Source organism: Marmota flaviventris, chromosome 9, assembly GCF_047511675.1.
Source record: "Marmota flaviventris isolate mMarFla1 chromosome 9, mMarFla1.hap1, whole genome shotgun sequence".
NCBI lineage: Eukaryota > Metazoa > Chordata > Mammalia > Rodentia > Sciuridae > Marmota > Marmota flaviventris.
The window spans coordinates 7,877,231-7,901,810 of NC_092506.1; the positions used below are offsets into that span (position 1 = coordinate 7,877,231).

The 24,580-nt window shown below is 56.1% G+C and overlaps 1 protein-coding gene across 13 annotated transcripts in view; it reads left to right on the plus strand.

Annotated features, from left to right (window-relative positions):
* The window catches only part of Nrxn2 (neurexin 2), a 96,125-nt gene that overhangs the window by 15,077 nt on the left and 56,468 nt on the right, over window positions 1–24,580 (plus strand). For 6 of the 13 annotated variants that reach the window (XM_027944038.3, XM_027944043.2, XM_027944040.3 and 3 more), the window contains exons 3-6: window positions 2,053–2,082; window positions 4,254–4,325; window positions 8,610–8,911; window positions 24,243–24,404. In XM_027944038.3, the coding sequence (XP_027799839.1) occupies window positions 2,053–2,082; window positions 4,254–4,325; window positions 8,610–8,911; window positions 24,243–24,404 (566 nt within the window). The remainder of the gene's footprint in view (window positions 1–2,052; window positions 2,083–4,253; window positions 4,326–8,609; window positions 8,912–24,242; window positions 24,405–24,580) is intronic. The other 7 variants (XM_027944039.3, XM_034636906.2, XM_034636901.2 and 4 more) reach the window with 4 other exon arrangements.

A 24,580-nucleotide genomic window follows, 5' to 3' on the forward strand; every position in this document is an offset into this window, starting at 1 on the left:
GAGCCGAGCAGCTGGTTGCCGTGGTGACAGAGGGAGAGTGCCGCATGCTAATGAGGCTGGCGAGGAGCTGGGCAGCGGAAGGGTCTTGGAGGGGAGAGACCCCGCTCCCCCCAGCAGTAGTCAGGCCTGCAGGGGACAGAGGGTGGGTTTCCAGGGCCCCTGACCCCTGGATGGGGTTGGGCAGAAGCCTGGAGTTCCAAGAGTGGGACCAGGGGTGAGGCTGCTGTTGACGGAGAGGGAGAAGGGTTCAGGGCCTGGGACCTGGATTTAGGGGGTTTGGAAGAAGTTGCTGGTACTTCTTGGGGACAGAGTCAGTGGCAGGGTAGGGGGACTTCAGAGCAAGGAATAAGACAGTCCAAATCCTGGGGTCCCCACCTGTGCTATGGATGTAACCTGTGTCCCCCCTGCCAAGAGCTGTTTTGTCCTCAGGCCACCCCCAGCAGCTGTGGCCTCCTTCCCCAGCTGGCTTCACACCACGGGAATAAATGAGCACCACCCCAGAGAGGTGGGGAAGAGGCAGCACAAACCATGCAGGGGCCAAGTCTTTGGTCCTGCTGTGCCCCTCTTGGCCTCCTGGACCCCAGGGTACTGGTCCTCAGCTCTGCCCCAGAGACACCTGTAGCCCTGTGGCCTAGATGCGTCCATCCTGGCCCGTTTTTGTAAGGTGCACATCTCATTGCCATAGCAGCTGGGGTGGCTTCTTGGGGTGACAGGGGAGCTGCAGGCTGTTCCCTCCCCCACTCTCTTGACCAGACCCCACTGCTGGGAGGCAGGGTTGGGAAGGAGCTGAGGTTTGGCGGGCTGGCTGGTCATCTCAGGAAGCCATGGGGCCTGGTTCTGACAGCCTGTCCAGGGCCTGGGGTCCTGGTCCAGCGGGTTGGGTTCTCGACACTCTGCCTGAGGAGGGTGCCTGGGGTGGGGCTGGTAGAGCTCTTCCAAGGAGCCACGGTCATCCTGGTGGAAATCCTAGTTATCTTGCTCAGTCCATTTTCAAAATTCAGCTTTTGGATTATCTCAGAGAGGCCCTGGCCAGAGACGGGGATCCATGGAGTAATTTAGGAAAGAGGTGCTTTGACCTCTCAGAGGGCTGGGCCTCCTGCCCAGGGGCTTGGTGTCCTCTTTGGACCTTGCTGTCTAAGAGTTCGGCCTGTCTCCCAGGCCTTCCTGTGGAAGAATCCATACCTCCCCTCTTTGCTCCAGGGTTTTCCCAGACTCAACCTCTTTCTGCTCTAACCTTGTCCTCTGAGCTCTAGTTTCCTCTTAGAACCCAGGTGTGGGGGTCCCTGTTCCCCATATAGCAATAGATGGGAGGGAGGGAAGGTTAGGCCTGGTGACAGGTCTCTGCAAACCCCGCTTGGGTGGGAGATTCCTTTAGGCCAAGCTTCCTCCTACCCACCGCCTTTCCCCCTTCTCTGCCAAGGTCACAGGGGTCGTGGGGATGGGTCCATGTGTGAGGGGGGTGGAGGCCCCCTTGCCCGCTCAATCCCACGCTAACAGGACACTCTCTCTCTCTCCAGGTGGCTTTGATTTTTGTGTCGTGTTTTATTTTCTCTTCCATCTGAATCGTTTTTCTCGTTGACCGTTTTTTTTTCTCTCCGCCTCCCGGAAGAAAAAAAAAAAAGAAAAAAAGAAAAAGGAAAAAGCAGTCCTCCCAGCCTCATGCTTCTCCTCCTTTTCCTTTTTTTTTTTCCGGCAAGAAGAAAAAAAAAGAAACCAAAATCCCCCCCCGCCCCCCCGCAGCGCCCCCCCCCCCCCGCCCCCCTGGCTCACCGCTCACCCTCCCCCACGCCCCTCTCTCTCTTTCTCTCTCCCCCTCCTGCCCTCCCCCTCTGTCTCCGCATCGGGCCCCTTCCCTCAGCTTCTGGGCTGGGGGCTCTGTCCCGATGTCTGTCACAAGTTAAAAAGGGGTTTTTAAATTGTGGCAGCAAAAGCTTTTTTCCTCCCTTCTCTCTGGCTGATTTTGATGACTCGTGTTTTCTTTGTTTCTTTCCCTTCCCTTTCTTTTTTTCTTCTTTTTTTTCTTTCTTTCTTTCTCTCCTTCCCCTTTCCAAGGTCCGGCTCACCTGACGTTAAACAGCGAAGGTATGGTCTGAAGTTTTGGTTTGGTTTGGATTGGATTGGATGGCCCCCAACCTGCGCCTGGATTTTTCTGTTCTTCTTCCTTCCCCTCCCTCCTCCACCTGTCCTGCCTCCTTCCTTCCTTTCCTACCCGCTCCTCTGCCATTCCTCTGTGTTACTGGGGGGTGCGGGTGGGGGCGGGGCGATCCCCGTCTGTGCGCTCCCCTCTCCGCCTGCCCGACTCCTCCATGCGCCCTCATCCCACCTTGGTTTCTGACATCAAGAGATGTTTGAACTCCTGCCGTTGTCTCCAGTCCCTCTTTGCGTTTTCCTGGTAGTGTATCTCGCTTGTTTTCTTTCTCATGGTGCTGTTTTATTTCCTTCCACTCATTCTGATCATCCTTTCTTTTCTATGAACCCAAGTAAACAGAGAAGGGCCTGGGCTGCGGACAGAGGTGTGCAGCCATGTCCCATGTTCCTCTTCCCCTGCTGCTGCTGCGGGAGGCCCCTGTCTCCAGAATGGGGAGGAAGAGGGGGGGGCTGGAGGTGTAGGACCCCTGTCTTCCACAGTGTCCCATGTCCACCTTCCTCTCCTGCCTTTTGAATGGCTCGTGACCCTATTGGACGCATGAGAACCTTGAGGACCAGAGATAAAGTGACTTGCTAGTGATTGCACAGCCCCAGTTGGTAGGACGCTGGGACTCGTCATTTAATTTGAGCCTCCCTTCAGCCAAGTCCCTGCCCCCTTTCAAAGCCCTGGTGTCAAGAAAACCTGGGGACAGAACCTAAGAGTCCTGACTGGTGCCTTCCATCTCTGGCCTCCTCCGTCCTCCCTGTCATTGATTCTTTAAGAGCACAGGAATTTGACCTTCCAGGTGCTTGGGCATTGCCGTGCGCACCCAATGTAGCTCTCTTTTGAGGGTCATCCTTCACAAGGACAGGGCGAAGTCCTTAACTGTGGGCAGGGGGACCCACAGGACCACAACTGGACTGCAGGGAGAGACTTCTGTAGATCTGAGATTGGGGATGGGTTTAGGTCTGGGTAGGTGGGGGCCTAGGCTCCTTGCAGGGATGGGGAACTATGGCAAGAAGTGTGGGGAGGCAGGAGGAGGTGCCCTGGCTGGCCCATGCACATTCTTCTTGCCTCTCAGTGCTTGTTTTTGGGGTGCTGGCTGTGGCTTACCTAGTTATCAGTGATCCCAGAAGGCCCTCCCCACCTCCAGAAAGTTCCATAGCACAGATGCTAATACAGTTTGAGTTTTGGGGATTTGGGATTGGAGTCAGTTAGAGCCCAGATAGGAGTTGTTCTCCTTCATCCCTGGGACCCCCTTATCCTGAAGCCATCCTGTAGATCTGGCAATAGGGTGGGTGCCAGGGAGCCGGGCACTGGGGGCATGTTCTCTGACAGAGCTGGGTGAGAGCTTCAGCGGGTCTGGAGCCCAGACATGGCAACTGTGCCTTCGGTGGTGGTGGTGAATAGGGTGGTGGGGAGTGAGAACTGGCCCCCCAGAGAGGCTGCCCGCAGCTGTGGTGAGCTCTGCCCAGCCAGGCCCTGCCTTGGTGGGCACAGCCCTTCTGTGGGCACAGTGCAGGGAGGATGAGTCAACAGGAATTATGGGAAGCCCCTCTCCCCAGGAAATCCTTGGGAAGCCCCAGGGTTTAACTCTTGTCACTGCGGGGACTCAGGTCAATGTAGGTGGCCAGTGAGAGGGTAGGTACAGCAGTGTGAACTGGGGAGGCTTTTGGAGCAGGGCTGCCTGTGTCTGGAGATGATGACTGTGAACTCTGAGCCAGCAAAAGGGACGTGAGCAGAGATGCCCTGTGGGGAGGAGCGTGAGCCTAGGGGAGGCGCAGTGGCCAGGGACCAGCCAGAGGTGGGAAACCAGAGCTCAGGGCCTCTGGGGATGGGCTGGTCTGTTTGCTCCTTCCTCTGCTCCTCTGCCCAGACTCCCTATCCCTGGGCGAAGACTAGAAACTGGTGGTCATGAGTCTAATGGGGTCTATGGAGAGAGTGGTTCTTGGTTTGTCAACCGGCTCCTTCCTGAGAGGTCCTGGAGACAAGCTAGTGCCCAGAGAAGCCCCCTGGTGCATGCAAGTAGCACCTTTGCCCTGAACAGGGCCCTGCGTCACTCAGGGTTGGGGTGGGCCTGGCTGGGATGCCCCCTGTGCCTGACCCCCCAATTCTGCTTCTCCAGTAGGGTCCTTACTGTTCTCCGAGGGGGGGGCCGGGAGAGGAGGAGCCGGAGATGTGCACCAGCCTACCAAAGGTCAGTGACCCCACCGTCTCCAGGGAGCCCAGTCCTCACCCACTGAAGACTAACTACACTTTTAGGAGAGCCGAGTTGGCACAGGTGCCCCACTGGGTACCCAGGAGGCCTTCCCTGGGCCTGTACTGCAATGCCAGTCCTGAGGCCCCTGCCCTGGGGCAGAGGGCCCAACCTCCATTTCTTTCCCACAGCCTGTTGTCCTGATGGCTTTCTAGAACACAAATGTCCTTTTCTATGGCAGTTGTCAGGCCTGTCCCTAGAAAATATCTGTTTCTCTGGGAGCAGGGCAACCCCCCATTTAACCATCAAATTCTGAAAACCTGCCCAGGGGGATTCTGGGTGGGAGATGTGGCTGCTGTGATCTGTGTGTATCATGAACATGGCCTCAGAGGTCCCTCGTGACTCTTGGTGGCAGGGATCGTTGCTTTCATTTTTTACAAATAGGGAAACTGACACTGGCCAAAGCCCCCAAGGCCAGCACGGGGCCCTTCTGCATCTTGGGGCTCTAAGATCTCAGCTCCTTTTTTTCCACGCTGTGGCTGCCTCTCTTGGGAGAATCTCTTTCCCAAGAAATTTACAGGCCAGTTTGACAGCCCTCAAGGAACTGTGGTGGGTCCAAAGCCTGGTGCTGTCACATCCCATATGTGTCCTTCAGTGTTCTTCTGTCTGCCTGGGTTCCCGCTGTCCCTGCCTGCCTCCAGCTCCTTGCCGTCTCTTTCAGCCACTCACACTGAGTCTTCCTCAGCTCCCAGGTCAACCTGGACATCTCCCGAAGTACCCTTAGCTCCCAGGCCAACCTGGACATCTCCCCGAGTACCCTTCTTCTACACCTCCGTTAGAGTCGGTCACACTGCCTCGTAACTGTCACCCCCACTGCACTGAGCTCGCAGAGGATTGGGGATTTTCATTTGTATCCCCCGACCCCGGCCCCCCAGGCTCTGCACAGTTTCCCCACATGCGTAGGCTGGAGCCCAGCGCACTGTTCTAAATGAGCGAATGGTCTCTGGCCCCAGGAGTCTCATTGACGTTCTAACAAGTAACTACAATACAGCGTGGTCCACGCAAAGAATAGAAAAGTGCAGACTTTGTTCAGAGGAATTAATTTATTCAGAGAGAAAGAGGGAGGGAGGGAGGGAGGGAGGGAGAGTGCGCACCTGCGCCTGCGCACATCCACAGAAGTTAGATCTCAGCACAAGAGTTGATCTGTGGGCTGGCTTACGTTTAGGAAGCGGCCCCTGTCTGTTCTTTCTAGATGCCCGCAGCAGCCTGTGCGGTGGGCTGATGATTAGCTCTCTTCCAGAGGAGAAAAGCTCGGCTTAGAGCTCTTGTATCTTGGCCAAGGTCACAAAGCTGGTGGCGGAGCCAGCACTAGCGCCCAGGTCTTCTTTCTCACATCACACTTCCTCCCCAGGGAGCAGTACAAGATGTTACTAGGCAGTAAGTGCCAAACGCGCAGAACAGACAGCTGTAGTGCTCCGGCGCAGGGAGGGGCGAGGGGCGCTGGAGACCTTCCCAGTGGAGGCCCTTGAGCTGGGCCCGGAAGAGAGGCGGCTGCTGCGTCCCCCATTTTCATGGCGTTTGGAAACCCAGGATCACAACAGCTAGTCTCTGGCCTTACTCAGGTCCACTGGGAACACTTGTGGGACCACAGACTCCTCGTGGAGGGAGGTTAACAAGTATCAGCTCTTACTGGCTCCCTGCACCCGGAGCTTGGGAGCTTTAATTGTCAGGTGCTGCTGGGAGTTGTAGTCCCGGCCGCGGTGCTGGAGATGGGGTGGAGCGCCCCCTGGCGCTTCAAGGGCTCAGATCCGGTATGTGCTCTGCAGCGCACCCTCTGCTACCCTACATCCTGACCTCAGGAGTATCACCCCACCATCCCTTGAGGTCCTGCCCCACGGGCTCCCCAAGGTTCTCTCTCCTCTTAGCCCTCTGGTTTTCTCTGCTGCATTTTCTTACCTCTCTCTGTCCCTCCGCTCTCCATGCTCCCCTTGGCCGCTCCGGGTCTCTTCCCATCTCTGGGCCTGCCTGACAGTCCTCTGGTGTCTCCAGGGACTGGAGCCTATAGTAGGCAGAAGCTGCAGCGGAGTCAGTTTTGCCTTCTCACCCGGGAGGCCTGGGGCCGAGCTGAGGAGTCGAGGAATGGCCTATTTCTCTGCTCTGTCTTGGCAGCCTGGTCCATCCAGCCCAGTCCTGCCTCTCTCTTTTTTTCTGGCTTCTTTTGTTCTGTCCCAATCACTTTGTCCTGTGACCGCCTTGTTCTTTCTTTTCCTTCGGTCTGACTGGCTCTGTAATGGTATTTTCTTTGATTGTGGTGAAGGTGAGGGAGTGGGAGGGGAGGCCAGGCCTCTGGGCGGGCCTGACCAGTACTTGTGGCAAACCCAAGGTCAAACACATTCCCTTTTCTGGTCCTCGAGCCCCCTGGCTCTGCCACTATCTGAGCAGCAGGCTTGGTTACTATGGAAACAGTAAGGTCCCAGATAGCCTTGGCTTTCATTCCCTGGAGGTCCCTGTTCTCTTTCCTTGTTGGCCCTCTCCCTGTCTCCCTGCCTGTCCCCCAGGGCCTGTCCTTTTCTTTACCCATGGAGCTTCGCATCACCTCTGGTTCCCTTCCAGCCCTGAGCTTGTATCTCTCCTCTGGTCCTCGATGGCCCATCTTTCTCCTCTCCGCACTGCCGCCCTCTACAGCACCCTCCTGCCCCTTCTTGTCCTACTGGATCCTCACCATTGCCTCTGGTCCCCTAGGCAGACAGAGGGAGGGATTCAGGCTGTCCCAGTGTGTCCCATGCCCCTCCCCCAGCCTTGCTGCCCTGTGGCCTCAGGACACTGGGCCTTGCCAGCTGCAGTGAGGGCTGTGCCAGGCGCTGGGACAGCAGCTGGTGCCTTGGCATCCGGAGACAGTGAGGGCAGAGTCTGTGGGCAGGCTGCCCAGAGAGGGAGGCAGGCTGTGTGAGCAGGGCAGGGGCTCTGCTGGATCTGCACCCAGAGACCCTGCAGCCACACATGGCGCTGCTGCTGAGCCATGGGAGGGCAGCTGCCTCCTGGTGGCCCTGCATACCCCCGGCATGGTGACTGTTCTTTCCTGGGCCTTGGGAATGTCTACTGAGACCCCTGCACTCCAGTAGCTCAGTCTCTGCATAGACCCTTAGGACACAGCCCTGTTTGCTCCTCACCCACCTGGGAAGGTGTGACGGAGCAAAGGTGTCACTGTTGATTGGCAAGGAGACATAAGCCACTGCCTGAGTCCAGGGCCTCTGGTCTGGCCTGACTCTACTCAGGTTCTCTTCCCTCTGCTTGTGTTCTAGCTTGACCCCAACTTCCTGGTCCCAGAGTCAGTGACCTCTTGCTTGTCACCTACTTGCAGGGCACTAGCAATTCCTAAGGGCCTCTTAGAAGTTGCTGCTGCTTAAAAAGTGCCTGGGCTGGGTGCTATGTCCACGCACACCTCACAAGCACACAGGTGCACGCACACACCCCACACGTCCCCACGCGTGAAATCCCAGCCAAGCCTTGCAGTCCTGCGTCTGCTGCCTGCCTGGCCCACCCAGCATGTCCAGCACTATAGGGCCCTTCAGAGGCTGTTCTCAGGTTGGAGTAGGACGCTGGGGGTGGAGTGAGAGCTGGCATGGTGGCCACCATGGGTGCTCTGCACAGTGCAGCTGCCTGGTGCATACCCCTGTCACCTGCATTGTCTTCCTGTGTCTTACCCCTGTCCTTTCCCTTCCCACTATTTCCTGTCCTCCTGTCTGCTCAGTGCTGCACAGTAGGCTTACCAGCCCCATCCCACATGGTAAGGCCTGAAACCATCCCTGGGCACTGAGAATGTCCGTCACCTGGGGAGGCAGGAAGGGGAGGTGGGCTGCATTCGGGGGACCCTTGGTGTCCCAGTCCTAGGGAGGAACCAGATAGAGCCTCTTGTCTCTGTCCGACATCTCTTTGCTAAGGGGGTGGCCGATGGGAGGGTTGATGTGGGGAGATGGTGAGGACTGTCCGCTCTGCCTGGCCCTGTGGCAGCTTAATTGTCAGCTGTCAGTGTAAGAGCCACTTAGCAGCCTCTGGCTTTGGAAATGGACCTGGGGGGAAGTTGGTTTTTGACAGCAAAGATGGCCAGGCCCAGGGAGGAGGGTTGGGAAGCTGAGGAGGGGGAAGGGGCCTAGAGCTCAGAGGTGGGACTACAGGACTCCCGGTGCCCAGGACTGGAGTGTGGGTGGCTGGAGGGGAAGATGGTGCCTCTGGCAGAGCCGGCTTCACTCAGCCTTCTCCCCTTTTCCCAACCACTGCGTCCAGGCAAGGAGGAGTTTGTGGCGACCTTCAAAGGCAATGAGTTCTTCTGCTATGACCTGTCACACAACCCGATCCAGAGCAGCACTGACGAGATCACGCTGGCCTTCCGTACCCTGCAGCGCAACGGGCTGATGCTGCACACGGGCAAGTCGGCCGACTATGTCAACCTGTCCCTCAAGTCCGGGGCTGTCTGGCTGGTCATCAACCTAGGCTCGGGTGCCTTTGAGGCCCTTGTGGAACCCGTCAACGGCAAGTTCAACGACAACGCCTGGCACGACGTCAGGGTCACCCGAAACCTGCGCCAGGTAGGGGGAGCAAGAAGAAGGCCAGGGTCAGCTGCATCTGGGACAGAACACAGGTGGAGAGAAGGCTGCGAGGGTGTGGTGGGAGGGACCAGGACTGGGCAGGAAGGCGTGGTTCTGGAGAAGAGCAGGACTTGGGGCTGTGGGGGCCCAGAGTGTGGCCATAGCTGTGTGGCAGGCTTCAGAGACTCAGCAGTAGGGAGTCCAACTGAGGATCCTGGGCAGGGTCCTTAGGCCGGGGCGAGGGCTGGGCTCTGGTTGGTGGGAGCAGCTGGGGTCTCCAGGACTGGGGCTCAGGAGTCAGGTGATGGGCAGGAGGGCATGTCAGGAGACGAGGTGTGAGCTAGGCCTGACTGAGGGGCGGGGGATCATGGGGCAGGGAGGGGTCCTCTGGGTGAGCAGGCTCTGACCTGGTGGAGCAAGTGTGTGACCCAGCTTTAGGCTGGGGCCGAGGCTTCCCTAGGGCAGAGCCAGAGCCAGAGGAGAGTGGGATGAGGCAGCCCGTGAGGGATGAGGGAACGGGACCTGCCCTTCCTCTCTTGCAAGGAACCAGGCTCTCCGAGCGGCCGTGCTGGCCTCTGTCTCTGGCTCCTGGTGCTCGGAGGAGAGCCTTCCGGGTCAGCCCTGCTTACAGGACAGTGTGGGCAGGTGTCCTCGGCTTCTGTTCCCAGACTCACCCACAGGACAGGTGCTCTCAGGACCTGCCTTTCCATCTCTCACAGGGCCCGTGGTGACCGTTGCAGGTGAGGCCATCTCTCTGGCCAGGCTCTGCTTGACAGGAGCCTCACAGCTAGTTTCCTGCCCCAGAAAGTTCCTGCCTCCATTCTGGTTCAGACTGGCTCTTGCTCCTGAGCAGAAGCCAGGGAGCCTCCTACGGGGCTCTGTCTCCACTCCTGGCTGTCCCCTGCTTACTCACGTCCTGGGTCCTGGGTCTTGTGCACTGTCTGGGTCTCTCAGTCTCACGGCTACAGGCAGCGAAGCTCTTCTAGCCCCCTCTCTTGAGGACCAAGTGCAACGGGATCTGCACCAGCGCCGCCTGCCCAGGCCCCATCCTGCTGCTCTGTGGCCTGTCTCTGGCCCCCATCTTCTTTGGACTTCCTGGTTCTAGCTGGATGGTGGCTCACCTTCCCTCCTGCTCTTCCTTGTCATGACTGTGTCCCCCCCTCCACATAGAAAGGCTCTGCAGGGGGACTCAGAGCTCCGGCAGTCCTCCTCCTCCTCCTCTGACCTATTCCTGTTTGACATGGGATGATGATCTAATGGGGATTCCTCCTCCTTCATGCTGCTCCCTCTTGCTGCCACAAGGGCTGTGACTAATCCCACTGCTCTTTTGGGAGCCTGCTGCGACCTGTCGCAGTCCAGCTCCTATTGATGCACCTGTCCTCAGTGGCCCTGCGTTCTGAAGGGCGACATTCTTGGTGGAGTCACTCCTCTTCCGTCCAGTGCCCCTCGTGTCATATCATCCATTATCCAGTCGGAGGCTGTCCTGGCTTGTCACACGCATCCGAGCACACCTTAGTGTGTCACATGCATTTGTGATGCTTTCCGGTGCCACATGCATTTTATCGGGAGCAGGAAGCCGTCTTTGGTGCTGCTTGCTCACTAGCCCTCCCTGGGACCAGTGCTGTCACCTTGCCTTTGGCAAGACTCTGCACACCCACAGTTCCTATGCGCATGTCACTTGGTCAACAAATATGGTACATCACACAGGGTAGAGGGGAGAAGACCTGGTTCTTGCCCTTCTGGGACCTCAGCTCTTGAGGGGACAGGATGCAACTGTTGAGGGCTAACAGAGCGAGACTGCGCGAGGCCAGGGGGGGCAGCAGCAGCTTCAACAGTCTGGAAACTCGAATACCCGGGGAGGGAGGGGTCCATGGCCAGGGGAGGTAGGAAACCCACCGGGTGATACGTGGCCTCTGCATTCTTGAGTGTTGACAGTAACCCAGGGTCACCCCTTCCTGCGATGTGCAGTCATGGGTCCGAGCTGATGACTGATGGAAATCCCCGAGTGGCCCTAAATTGTTCTACCAGGTGGCTCAGAGCCGCAGGTCACACGGACCCAAAAGCAGGGCCTCCAGGCCACACAGGGTGTCTGCTTAAAGACTTGATTGAGAGCCTCTTGAAGAAGGGTTTGGGGGATTTGATTGAACTGCTGGACCCAGACCCCACCCGTGAGTGAGAGGTACAAGAACTGCATTCGGGCAGCCCTCCTGGCCAGCCCCCGGGCCACACTCTGGTGCCCCAAACTTGGCCCCAGTTTAGCCTGTGGCCAACTGCATCCTTGCCCTGGACTTCCCCTCCCTGTTTTTCAGGACTTCCAAAAGTGACTCTTGGGCAACCTCTATTGGTCCCCTCTCGCCCGTGAGAGCTCTGTTTCTTTTCTTCCCACATGAATAAAGCCCATTCTCTTGCACTCAAAATACTACTAACAATAACAACCAATAATAATTTTTTTTTGGTTCTGTTGCTCCTACAGCAACATTCTCTCAATTGTTTAATCACACTGTCCCCAGGAGACATTTGCCAGTATCTGGAGACCTTTTAGATTATTGTAACTCAGGGGGTGCTACTGGCATGTTGTGGGTAGAGGCCAGGACTCTGCTAACATCATACAATTCACAGGACAGCCCCTGGCAACAAGGAATCATCTGACCCCAAATATCAGGACCTGCTGGGGAGAAACCCTGTTCAAGCAAGTCTGCGCTGTGTCTGGATGACATCCTGGCATTGGAAAAATCCTTCTGTGATCAGAAGGGCGATGTGGGGTGGGGTGGCTTGCACCAATGTTCTGTCTCCCTTAAGTTTTATGGGCCAGAAGCCCAGGACAGAGAGGTAATTTAGGGAATGACAGCTGCCTCCAGGTCTGTGGGGTGGGTAGCCAGAATCTGAGAACCCTGTGGCTTCCACATTATTTTCCCGTTGTGATTAGAATTCTGGTGAGAAGGCCTCCTGGAGGACACCCCAGGATCACACCCAGGGCTCTGTCTTTCCTTCTGCTTCTGCAGCTATGGAAATGGGTCAAAGGTCAACTCCAAAGACAGGGAGGAGGCCAAAATTTCCTCCTTGTACTCCTGGATCATGTTATAATCCCTGGAATCATCTAGACATTCTTAGAACATAGTAATTAGGACCAGAAGGGGCCCTACTCAGAGAGCATCTTCCTTTCCTTTCAAACCTAGCTTTTGAAGCCACTGTGACAGTCAGTTCTCTTGGGGGATCTTGGCAGGAATGATTACCTCTGAGAATTCCCTGAGGCCTATTTTTAATCCTGGGCCCCAATCTGCTTCTATCCCCAGTATGCCTCCCAACTGCCTCCCACCACCATGTAAGTAAAATGTGCAAATCCGTTCATCCTTCGCTGGAACCAAAGTTGGAAGACAAGATGGTTACCAAAGTATCACATGGTGCTGCCACTTGCCCAGCTTGGATGACGCCTCTTCTCAGTACAGAGACTTTCAGGAGCACCTCTGGGCCAGGGATGGAGTCCTTCAAGGACGGATCCCTTAAGTTTGGAATCCCAAAGGATGGAGCCCAAGCAATGCAGTTTCTGAAGGAGGGAATTCCTATGTCTAACATCCCCCAAGGAAGGAGCCCATCCTCAGGGATGGAGTACCCCTGCATGGAGTCCCTAAGGACAGAATCCCCAAGGTTGGATCCCCAGTGATGGAATCCCCAAACATAGAGTTCCCTAAGAATCGAGTTCCCCAAGGACATAGTCCCCTAAGTGGAGCCCATCTGGTGTTAGAGACTCCTCTCCTTCCAAGTCCTCTCTGGCACGGCACACAGCCTGTTTGGGGCCCAGCTCTGCTCCTCTCCATGCCCCACTACTCTGACTTTCCTAGCTCGTCCCTTTCTTTACTCAGCTCTGCCAAGGACACCACCCATTCACCCTCCCCTCTGCCTGACAAAATTCTAGGGCTGGGGTTTGAGTCTGACAGACTGGGTTCAAATCCCAGCTCTGCCACTTGTTTTAAGTGACTTCAGGTGAGTAATACAATGTCTGAGCTGCAGTTCCTCACAGGCAAAGTGGGAAGGAGTCTTCCCGTGGCTGAAGTAATGCCTCGACGCCTCTAGCACGTGACTGGCATGATTTACGCACTGAAGGGCTCACGGCTGCCAAGATCATGAGCTGGGTCCCCCCACCGCACCCTGCCAGTCCTTCAGACCCAGCTTAAATGCCGCCTTCTTCGTGAAACCTTCCTTGATCCATCCCCCAGCCAGGCTCCCTTCTTCCCTTGTTCTTTGAGACCTGGGAACCTGGTGTCCTCGCCCTCTTGTCACATTCTGACTGTGTGTCATTAGGTGTGTTCATGTCTTATCTCTGCAAACCGAGGGCTTAATTCCAGCCACTATTGTGGTTCCTCGTTTTCTAGTCCTTTTCCTGATTCAGCTGGTGGATGAGATCGTGGACATGAGGACCGGGTCCAAAATGAGCAGATCTGACTACTTCACATACCTCTTGTCCTCCTGGAGGAAACTCCCATGTGCTTCACAAGACCAGGAGAAAGCCTGTCTCACTGCTCCAAGTTCCTCAGGGCTTCATCCTCTGTCAAAGCATTTCTCAGGTCACACCAGAACCTCTCTCTTCCTCTAACCCTCAAGTTCAAGAGTCCCATTCCTTTTTTGTATCTCACTTGGTTTTTATAGCAATTCCGTGAGTGCAGATATTATCCCCGTTGTACTGATGAGGAAACCGAGACTTGGGCGGAAATGGTGGAATTGGAATTCTGTCTGACTTTGAAGCCTCTTTGTTTCTCTGCCTCCCAGGGAGGGCCTGGTGGTGGGCACTGGTGCGAAATGCAAAGGAGGTTATAGCTCCTCTTGTAGTACTGTCGTTCTCAAATGTTCCCAAATCTCAAAACCATTAGAATGTTCAGCTCCTGTCTTTGAGAAATGGCCTCCCCTTACCTCTGAGTGCAGCGGGTTCCTCTTCTTTGTCTCAAGTTTCTCTTGCTTGTGCTCCACAGAGACTGTCTTCATCCCAGATTTCTGCGATTCACGCATGTAATCCCCTCTTAGCTTTCTTGAGGGGGCTGGAGCTACCCTCAGAGTCAAGGAGGAGATAGAGTGGCCCTTGGTCATGGAAAGTCACCACTCGCTAGGGTGACTAACTTCTCCCCTTGTGACTGTGATGCCCTCCTCACTCATCAGACCTTGCCATCCCTGTCCTCCTGGGCTCTGTGAGAGGACAGGGCCTCCTGTGCCCATCTGCGAATCTGAAGGCTCAGCTCTCGAGGTCCTGGCCTCTGGAAAGGCCTGGGGTGCTGTGTCTCCCTTCCCCCTGCTATGTCACAGGCCACCAGGAATGGGAGCCAGTGGAAACTCCAGTCTGGTACCTGATCACATTTACCCATTGATCATGATCACTATGTGGCGAACAGAGTTCTGGATCCTGAATCTCTAGGTCTAGGGGGACCCTGCCTCATCACTCCAACTCTGCTATTTTTCAGAGGAAGCCTGGATCTTTTGACAAACTAGTGGAAGTCCCAGGCTTTGAACTCATGTCTCTTCCCTCTCAATCCTGGTTTTAATTTGTATTCTACTTCTCACAGTGGGACCTTCTTGCTGGGTGTAGTCGTACACAACTGTAGTCCCAGAAAGTCCAGAGTCCCAGCAGGAGGGTCCCAAGTTTGAGGCCAGCCTCAGCAATTTAGCAAGACCCTCAGTGACTTAGTGAGATGCGATCTTCAGATTCCGAAAGAAAAGGACTTGGGCTGTGGCCCAGTGGTAAAGCACCCCTGGGTTCAATTCTTATTTCCGTGCACCCGCCCTCCAGAAAAGAACTTTCTTTGTGAATATCAAAAAATTATTTTTTGTATTTTATTCTTCACAACCAGTTCTTTTTTTTTTTAATATTTAGTTTTGAGTTACAGGTGGACACAGTATCTTTTTAAAATTTTTTATGTGGTGCTGAGGATCGAACCTAGTGCCTCATGCATGCTAGCAGAGCGCTCTACCTCTGAGCCACAACCCCAGCCCCTTCACAACCAGTTCTACTTCAAAAAGAATGGTACTTGGATTTTATTAATGTATGTATGTATGTATGCATGTACTACCAGGGCCTAGGGGCACTCAACCACTGAGCCACATCCCCAGCCCTTTGATATTTTATTCTGAGACAGTGTCTCACTAAGTTACTTAGGGCCTTGCTAAGTTGCTGAGGCTGGCTTTGAGCTCTTGATCCTCCTGCCTCAGCCTCTGGAGCTGCTGGGATTACAGGTGTGCACCACCAGTACTTGGATTTTTACCCATCCCGCCCCTGCTTTGTCCAGCTGATAGTGATGTCAGACAACTCCAACCCTCTTGGGCCCTATGGGCTTAGGTGCCCTGAAGCTAACTGTCCCTTGTTCTGACCAGCTGGCTTCTTCATTCCATGACAGTCCTACCAACCAGCAGTGCTAATCCTCCACCGCACTTGATTTGTCCTCCAGTCCCACACCCGCAATTCCACTCTTGTGTTACGTAAACTGCTTCCAATCAGTAATAATTAATATTGGTTATCCAACACCTCTAGCTGCTCAATATCGGATTCTGTTATTTTTAATTATACCAGGCCCTTATTAATTGTCTTACTGAATGAGGCTTGTGCCCACTGGTTATAACAACCCTTTAACTAATGGATCTGTGCCTAGAACACCCCCCGTCTCCTGCAGTCAGTCTCTGGTGTGTAGCTGGGTATTAATGGAACAGCATCCCGCATCTCCGATGCTCCTTAGTCAAGCTGCCTCAGCCTCTTGGACATCTCCTCACCAAGGACCAGAGTATTTTGAAGGTGGTTGATGCTCCAGTCCTTGGCAATGGGAAGAGAAGACAAGCTCAGAAGCAGATAGGGGTTGGGGGACTTCAGAGACCAGAATAGAAGGTGCAGCTTACAGTTCAGGGAGGAGTCAGGGGTTTTGGAGATAGGGGGGCTCTGTTCCCTTCTGTGGGTGTGAGGGAGTGACGTCCCGGTGCTGGCTCTGTGAAGCTGAGGGTCTCCAGGGAAGAAGGCTGGCTGCTGGGATGGCCCCACCAGTTCCAGGGGCTGGCGGGGTGGTGATGGTGGGCTTTTAATTTTGGGGAGTTGGCCTCACAGAGGAGAGTGAGAGGGGGTGGTGGGACAACTGAAGACCTGGAGGGCTTTGGGGGCAGGAAGGAAGGGAGATGGGCTCTGGGAAAGTTCAGGTGGGCAGGCAGGGAGAGTCAGCACGGGTGGGGGCCGGGAAGGCAAGGGAGGTGGGTTTGGGGCGTGGGGCCTCTGCCAGCCCACGGTGGGCAGGGTATCCTTTCCTCTCCTCTGATGGCGACTCACTGTCTTCCTTTCTCAAGGAAGAAAAGCAAGAAAAAAATAACAATAACCAAATAATAGAGAAAGGGAGAAGACGCCCCTCTCCCCCAGCAACTCCCCGGATCTATTCACCTTCCCTGTCCCCAGGAAAAGCAGACACCCATGTCCCCTCCTGTGCTCCTTGGGAACCGCTTCCTTTGGCCTCCAAATGAAACTGCCTCTCATTCTTGCCAGCCCTTTGATTCTCTGGGGGCACTGCCCACTCTTCTCCCAGCCTGACAGCCAGCTGGCCCATCACCAACCAGTTAACCCATTAACCCGACACGGCCACCGGTCAGCCAGTTGGCCAGCACCAGCTCACTCCTTAGCCAGGTCTCTGGAAGACCATCTGGTTGACCAGTCAGCCAACAAACCCATCGTCCATTACCCGAGTCAGCAGCCCACCCCTCGCACCCTCGCTCCCTCCCCGCCTTCCCTGATCCCTGACATCTCAGCCAACAGGACCTACTAATACCGCATCACTGGTTCTGCTTCTTAACCCTGCCTCCCTCCCCTCTGTTGGAAAACCCCGTTGCCGACTCTGTGTGTGTTACTAACACGCTTATAACCCAGGGGACCAAGGGACGGGCAGGGACAGGTGGGGCAAGGTATGAGTGACGAACCTAACTAACCTTCCTGTCTCATCCGGAATGTCGGCCATCTCTGAGTCTTTGCTTTCTTGGTCCAGTTCTTTCGTTGTTTTCTCTACTAACCCAGGTCTCTAACTGTTCCCCTTCTCTGCAGACGGGCTCTTCGGGAGGGGCTGGGGGGGAATCCAGAGACGTGGGGGCGGGGCGGGGAGAGGAAGGGGTGTGGTTTTGTGTGTGTGTGTTTTCTCCCCCTCCCATTTTAATTTGATTTTCTTTGAACTGAACACTGCTGAGCCTGAGGCGGGAGGGTTTGAGCAACCAAATATATATGGATATATATTTTTCCTCCTTCCTTGAGTTTCACAGTTGGTCATTTTTTTTTTCCTTTTCTTTTCGTTCTGTTCTTTCGTTGTTGTCTCTGTTGTTTTTTTTTGACACCCCTCCCCCATCTCCGGTGAAGCACGCAGGGATTGGACACGCTATGGTAAACAAACTGCATTATCTGGTAGATATCACTCTAATTGTCTTACCGTTTGGTTTGCCGTGGGTTTTTTTAACTGTTGGATTCTCCCACTTTTTGTTTCCTCTCCTCGTTTGGTTTTTTTGGTTGTTTTGCTCTTTTGATTTTTTTTTTTTTTTTTTGCGTCCTGGACAATCTTTAGGTTTTGCTTCTCTCTCTTTGAGTTTCCCTTTTTCCCTTTTCTTTCTTTTTTTGGTCCAAACTCAAATCCAAAAGACAAATGGACATCAAGGAATTTGGCCTGGCCCTGCCCATATGATCCCTCCGTCCCGAATTCAGACTCCAGGCACCGACCTGGGGCAGGCCCAGAGCACCCACCATCGGCTCTGGTTAGACCAGCCCCGATGCCCAGCGGCTTATTTCGATTGCTTTCTTTTGTTCTTTTTTCTCCCCTCCCTTGTATTTTCTCTTTGATTTCGTTTCTTTCTTGGTCTCCTGAAAATCCATGGAAAACACCATCCCATGACATGCTACGCTCTGCTCACCGTGGCTCCAACGGGCCCCTCAGGCTGAGGGAGGGGCTGGGGGTGCCACCCACCGTGCAGCCAGCTGGGCAGGCTCCCCAGGGGAGGGGGTCGGCCTTGGGAGACACAGCACTGGCTCTGGGACCAGTCCAGACCTCATTCAGTTCACCAGTTTGGGACTGTCCCCCGCTGGCTGCCAGGGGAGAGGTGACATCCCTTCCCTCACTTCTCAGCCTTGAGGGCCCCCGGTTCGGTTGTTCTCCCCACATTTTGCATGGCATGAATGGTCTCTTCCCCCGACCAGGGATAGCGTCCCGTCCCCATGCTCCGTGGCTCTGACTAACACTGTGTTCCACACTGTCTTCCTCCCGGCCCGGCCCTCTGTGCCCTGCCTCTCCCGCATGGCCTCTGACAGGGCTGGCTTCCTTCCCTGGTGAGGGCAGTGAGAGGAGGTCCCGCAGGGGCAAGCGGGGCTGCGTGGGCTGCCCAGGTCCTTGCCAAGCGCCTGTGTTTGGGTTGGGCTTGGTCCCCGTGAATGCTGGTGTGGGTGTCAGTGTAAAGGCAGCTGGTGTGTGCTGGTGTGTGGGTGTGACTGTGTGTAAATGTTGGTGTGACATTTAGGGGTGTTAGTGGGAAGCTGCGCTGTGTTGGGCGATTGCTGGTGTCTGCATGCGTAAGCGAGGGTGTGAACCGGGGCTGCATCCTGGTGGGTTTTGAGGGATTCTGTGTGGGGGTGGGCTGTGGGGACTGGCCCTTGAGTGTGGGTGCCACGGTGGGCAGGCCTGGCTGCGTGCTCCTTGCCAGCCTGCCTCTGAGTGTGTGCCCGCAGGCTGCCTCTGAGCGTGTGATCCCCTGGGATTCCCTCCTGTCTGCCCAGTTCCGATTCTGCCACGGCGGCCGGTTAGTCATCGCCTATTAATAATGCAGAGTGATTGAGCACCAGGCTGGGGACCCTGCAGATGGACGTGTCTGCTCCCGAGGGGCGGACGCTGCTTGGGGCAGCTGCCTGGCTGCCCAGCCTCCCAGGTCTGCATGGCTGACTGGCTGGAGGGGGGAGGCGTCAGGGTTGGGGTTCCCCGCCTGACTGCCCCTGCCTCCCGGGAGGCACCACCTCTGAGGCTGTTTCTGGCCTTTCCTGACACTTCTGTAGGTTTGGGTTTTCCCACGACCACATAGGCTAGTGCCCCACCCCAACCCTCCCCCATTTAAGACCTCCTGTGGCCTCTCCCAGGTGTCCCAGAGTTCAGATGGAGCTTTGTGGCAGGGCCAGCGCTGGCCCTCCCCTCTGTTCCTCCAGCTACTGCTTCTAGGAGTTCTCTGCTGCCCTCCTGCTCAGGCCTTTACCTGTCACAAGTGGATATTTCAAACTTTCTATGTAGAGCTGCACTGGATAACCAACCTGTGGCTTTGGGGACAGAGAGAGGCATGGTCCATCCACGTGATACGCTCCAAGCACCTGGGGAATACCATCCTAGAATGGGACTCGGCGATCCTTTGTCTAGTCTCAATTTGGTGAAAATTGGCCACACAGGCTGAAGCTGCAAAAGCTCAATTTCCTCATCTGTCAAATGGGATGACCACAGATGTGCATTGCTCATCTCATGGGGTCAGTGTGAAGATCAAGTGGGGGCAGTGCCCATAAAAAATACTGTGCTCTACGAAGGGAGTTATAAAAATCGTATTGAGCTTTGTGAAGTGTTAGCTGATCTTCTCAGTGTCTCCAGGTCAGGGATGTTGTGGGAAGAAGTGATTCCCTCTCCATAGCAGCCCCCAGAGAATACAGCATCTCTGCCCCGCCCGAGATCCTATTACCGTCCTTCCCTCATTAGGAAACGTTCCCAGAATAACAGCAAGAAACCTCCGAATGCGTCAGGAACCGGGCTGGGAGGAGGAGGGCAGATGAATGACTTGGTTAAGTTGGTTAAGAAGTCACAACCCTGCTTGGCGTCTGTCCTGGCAAGGAAAACCCCTGCTAAATTCTGAGTCTCCAAAATCCCCACCTCCCTGCCTGGACAGCACTGAGTGATGAACAGAGCCCATTGCCTCTGGTGGCCTCACAAGCTGGCTCTAAGGACCCAGGCTGGAGGCAGAGAGCAGAGCACCAATAGAGACGGGGACCAGCAGGCTCTGATTCCCTCAGAAGGGGGTTTTGTAGAGTTTTGTATCTATTTTTACTAACCCTTTCACAGGGACTCTGGTTATTTGGGCCCTTCTCCTTGAGAACAGAGTAGGGAGGCAGAAAAGGACCATCTAATAGAAAGGTGTGGGCTGAGTATGGTTAGGCCAGTGGACTCTGCTTGTAATAATACTAATGGTTCTTTGCACACTAGGGTCTTTGATTAACTTTCACATTTTGCATATCGTTTAGACTTGATGAACGTCTGGATTATAGGCTGGAGGTAGGGATCGTTCCCACCTAACAGATGAGGAATCTGGGGCCCAGAGAAAGCACCTCACTGGGGCCCATGCAGTTGACCCTTTCACCTAGCTCTCAGTGTACGCTCAGAGCGAGCCTGGAAGACAGGGGAGTCAGAGACGTAAAATGAGATGGTTCTGGAAAATGGTACAGGCTAACCGAGTGCTCAGGGTTTCTGACCTGAACTCTTTCCCCTCTGCTCCCAGGCTCTCTGGAATCCAGACCTCAGGTTCACTTAGGGCTGTTTATGTCTGTGTGTGTCTTTCCAATGGCTTCTGTCCTTAGCCACTCCCGTCACCCCCAAACAGGTGGCCAAACTAAATGCTTAGCAGAGCTGTGACACTCAGCTCCTAGTCTCCTTCTTCCCCCTGTCTCCAGCCCCCACTCCTACCCAACTCCATCCTAAGAGGGATTCCAGGAACTTTTCTGTGGACCAGTTTTTCTTAACTTAGGCTCACGGGCCCCTCTGAGAATTTGGTGACCACTGTGAATCTCACAGGAGGTGATAAAGCCCATCCATGCAACTTCACATTTGCTGTCAAGGGGAGTCAGAGAAGCCCATTCGGTTGTCTGCAACTTAAAACACCTGTCCTTGTCTCATTCTCCCCAGAGTAGGGAGGTCAGTGTCCCTGAGACCATGGTAGGCAACTGGGAAGGCTCTGGATAACGGCAGAGGTTCCCTTCCTCCTCAGCCTTTCTTCCTGGGGCACAGTGGATGTGGGGTATCCGCCCTTATGGGGATATGGATGACCAGGACCTGATTTTCCTTCCTACCCAGTGTAATTAAGTGGGGTGTGCAAAGGTCCTGGCGTGCAGAGGGCCTGGGCTGGGGGCTCCTGTGCTTCTGGGACCCTGCCCTCTTCCAGGACCCATGTGCTGGCTCATCCCCTTGGCCTCCTCAGAACCTCCTGGGCTGGTGTGGGTTGGGTGTGGAGCCTGTGGTGTCTTGGGGTCCTAGCTGTGGTCCCGATGATGCTCTCTGGACAGCTTCCCTGTGGCCTTCAGTGGATGAGGTGTGTGTGCAGGTGTGTCTGGGACTGGCGAATGGGCAGTGGTGAGAGTGGGTGGCCAGCTGGTGAGGAGGCTGAGGAGGACGTCCCTCTCTTTCTTTCTTAACCCTTAAGTGTCTCTGTCCTAGCGGTTGCTCCTCTCTCTCCCTCGGTGGAAGGAAGCTTCTCCTTCCCGCACCCCGACAGCTCTGTCGCCTCCATCTCTGCGCCCCCGAGCTCCCCTGCCCTGCATGCCTGCTCACCTGCGGCTGCCCTTCTCTGGCCTGTCCTGCTGGGCCTGGCCCCCACCTGCTCCTCTAACCTGCATGGGTCCCGGCTGCAGGGCTGTTCTGTGTCGCACAGCCCCCCCTTTCCTCCCTGCTGGCCCCACCCCTTTCAGAAGCTGCGTGGGGGGGTTGGGGGGCAGGGGCATCGAGAACCCCCCGGGGGGAGGGGGACGGGGGAATGATTCCCCTGTTTCCTGCTTTTACTAACGAACCTGCCATTTTTGTGTCTGGACTTTGATTTGTCTGAGGGAACAGTTGGGTTTTACTAATCCAAGCCATCTCCTCCCTGTCCTCCCCGAGACACCTCCCTCCATTCCCTCCACCCTCGGCTTCCTCTTCCCCCACGGCCTCTCCCCCTCTATCTCCCCTCACCCCACCAGGCTGATCCCCTTCCTCAGTGCACCTTCCTGTTCCCTGGCCTCTGCTACCCTCCCCCCACCCCTGGCCATAACAGGGTGGTCAGGGTGGCCCTTTTCCAATAGGGCCACCACATGGGAGTGATTTGCATAGAGCCACTGGGCCAGGTGAGATATGCTCCCAGCCTGTTGGGGAGGGTGTTCATGGGCCTCCCCACCTGGCTCAAGTCAAGCTCTTCTAGCTCAGAGAGGGCAGCTTTGACCTTGGCAAATGAAGTGGGGTGAGACCCACGTGATGGTGGTGCCTTGGCTTCTGAGGCCAGGGAGGGAGGACCCAGTCAGGGGCCTGAAGCGATTTTCTGAGGGGCTTTGGACAGAAGCAGGGGTACACAGACTGAGCACACTGGCTGGGAGCGGGAGGCTCTGTCACCAAAGTCACAGGCTTTAGAGGGGTTGGGTCTATAGGTGGAGAACAGGTGATGTGTCCCTTAGTGACCTCGTGCTTCGTCCCCTGGACTGTGCTGGGGTTAGTGAGGTTACAGGGGCACGTCAGGCCCGGTGCTTCCCCTGCGGGAGTCACAGCCTCAGGAACTGTAGCCGCCCACTTCCGGGCCTTTCAGTCCTGCATCAGGAGCGGTGGAGGTGGTGGCTGGGTGGATTTGCCCCAGAGAGGCCTGTTCCCTCGTCCTGCCCTCCTGTCACGTACCGCCCTTCATCCTGCCCCTCTTCATTCCACCAGCCCCTCTCCACCCAGTCTAAACTCGTGTGCATGTTTTTGTGACTAATACTTTGACCCTCCCTTTTCTACCCAGACCCACCCCCTTCCCAGCCTCAGGGCCAGGTGGAGGGGAGAGGGAATAAATGATCCCCACCAGCCCTCCCCTCAAAACCAGACTCAGACGCTTTCAGACTGCCCCTGACAGACACTTCCCGCTCTGTCCTGGACCTGCTAGCTCCCACCCCTGCACAAGGTTTGATGGTTCCCAGGAGGTGCCTCTTCAGCCCTGGCTCTGCTCAGCCCCACCACCACCTTGAGGCTCCAGGCAAGCGCCAGGGGGACTCCAGGGTCCTGGGGAGGACGGGGAGCTCCCCCTGCCCAGGTCCTTCCCTGTCCCTCAGGAGTTCCTACCCCGCCCCCAACTGAGACAAAGGAACCTGAAGACCAGCTGCTGGAAGGTGGCTGGTGGCACGTGCGTATGGACTGGTGTCATTGGGGACATCACAAAATGTGACTGAAAGGCCCCAATATGCAGACTTTGCCTGGAAAGGGGATTCTGAAGCACACTTGCGGGCCAGAGAAGGGGTGAGCTATGGCTCCCCAAGATCCCTCCGAGGCAGGCTTCCTGGAGAAGGGCTCAGGTCCTGCAGCCCTGCTGGGTGTCTGCAGGCTGCTCCTGTGACTCTGCAGGGGCCAGGTGCGCATTTGCCTGGGAAAGGGACAGAGCTGTCTGTACTTGGCCCTTCCCCCAAGGTCACATCTGCCTTCCCCAGGCAATGCCAGATGCCTCCTTGGAGCACCAAGTGCCCCCCCCCGCCCCCCGCCCGCCATCTTGCTTTCTTGCTGGGTTTCCCACCCTGGGACAGGGCACTTAGCCCTGTCCTGCTCTGCTCCCTAGGATGGAGTGACCAGGGTGTCAGGGAAGACAGCGGACACAAAGAAAGGAAGGGGGTGAGGAATAGGTACAGGGCTGCCCTTTCCTTTGGAGGAAAGAGATTGACCTAAATATCGGGGTGCACAAGTTGTAAAGAGCCTTGAGAAGTGGGAACCTGGGAACTTGGGTGGCTGGGGTGACAGTCGGCCCCAAAGGACGTCATGCAACCCAGTCCCAGGACTCCCCAGGCTTATCTGAGCCGGGGTTCCCACTGCAGTCTCCACTGTCACTGGGGCTAGGACCAAAGGAACGAAGGAACGCGGCACCCTGAGGGGAGGGCTGCAGGTGAGTCTCAGCCTCCTGGATCCCGCCAGCCTCTCCTAAAAGGAGCTCTGAATTCACACCTGTGTCCAGAGCATGCTGTGGAGAGGAGAAGAATGGGGGTGCCATTTGCCTTCCCCCCACTCCCTGGAGTGGGGCCCTGTCCTGGAGTCCCCTCTCCTGTTCTGAGCACCTTCCCGGAGCTGCTCCTGGTGCCTTGTGGGCGCTACAGTTTCCTGGGGCTCCTGCCTGCTGAGCTGGAGTCACGGGCATCCGGCCAGGCCTTGGCCCACCTGGACCATCAAATCTTGTGCTGCCTCTCCTCCCCCCCCCGCCTTCTCTCCCCCACTGTTCCTCCTCCCAGACAAGCAGACATAAAAATGGGGGTCCCCCTCCCCCGCCGCCCCCTGGCCCCTCCCTTGCCCGGCCTTCCGCTCTTCCCAGGGAGTTGATGCCGGTTGTCTCCTGTCTCTCCCCTCCCTGGGCTGGGCAGGTGACCATCTCGGTGGACGGGATCCTGACCACCACAGGCTACACGCAGGAGGACTACACCATGCTGGGCTCGGATGACTTCTTCTACATTGGGGGCAGCCCCAACACTGCCGACCTGCCGGGCTCGCCCGTCAGCAACAACTTCATGGGCTGTCTCAAGGACGTGAGTAGGTCTAGGGAGGGCTGTGGCCGGCCCAGGAACTGCGTGGCTCCTCTGGCCCGGCCAGCTGCCTGGGATCTCTGACACGTCCCCTCTTCAAAACCCAAGGCCCGTGGACTGGGTCAAGAGGCACATCTCCTCTCATGTCCTTGGAAGGCCCCCCGGCCCCAGCCCCTAGA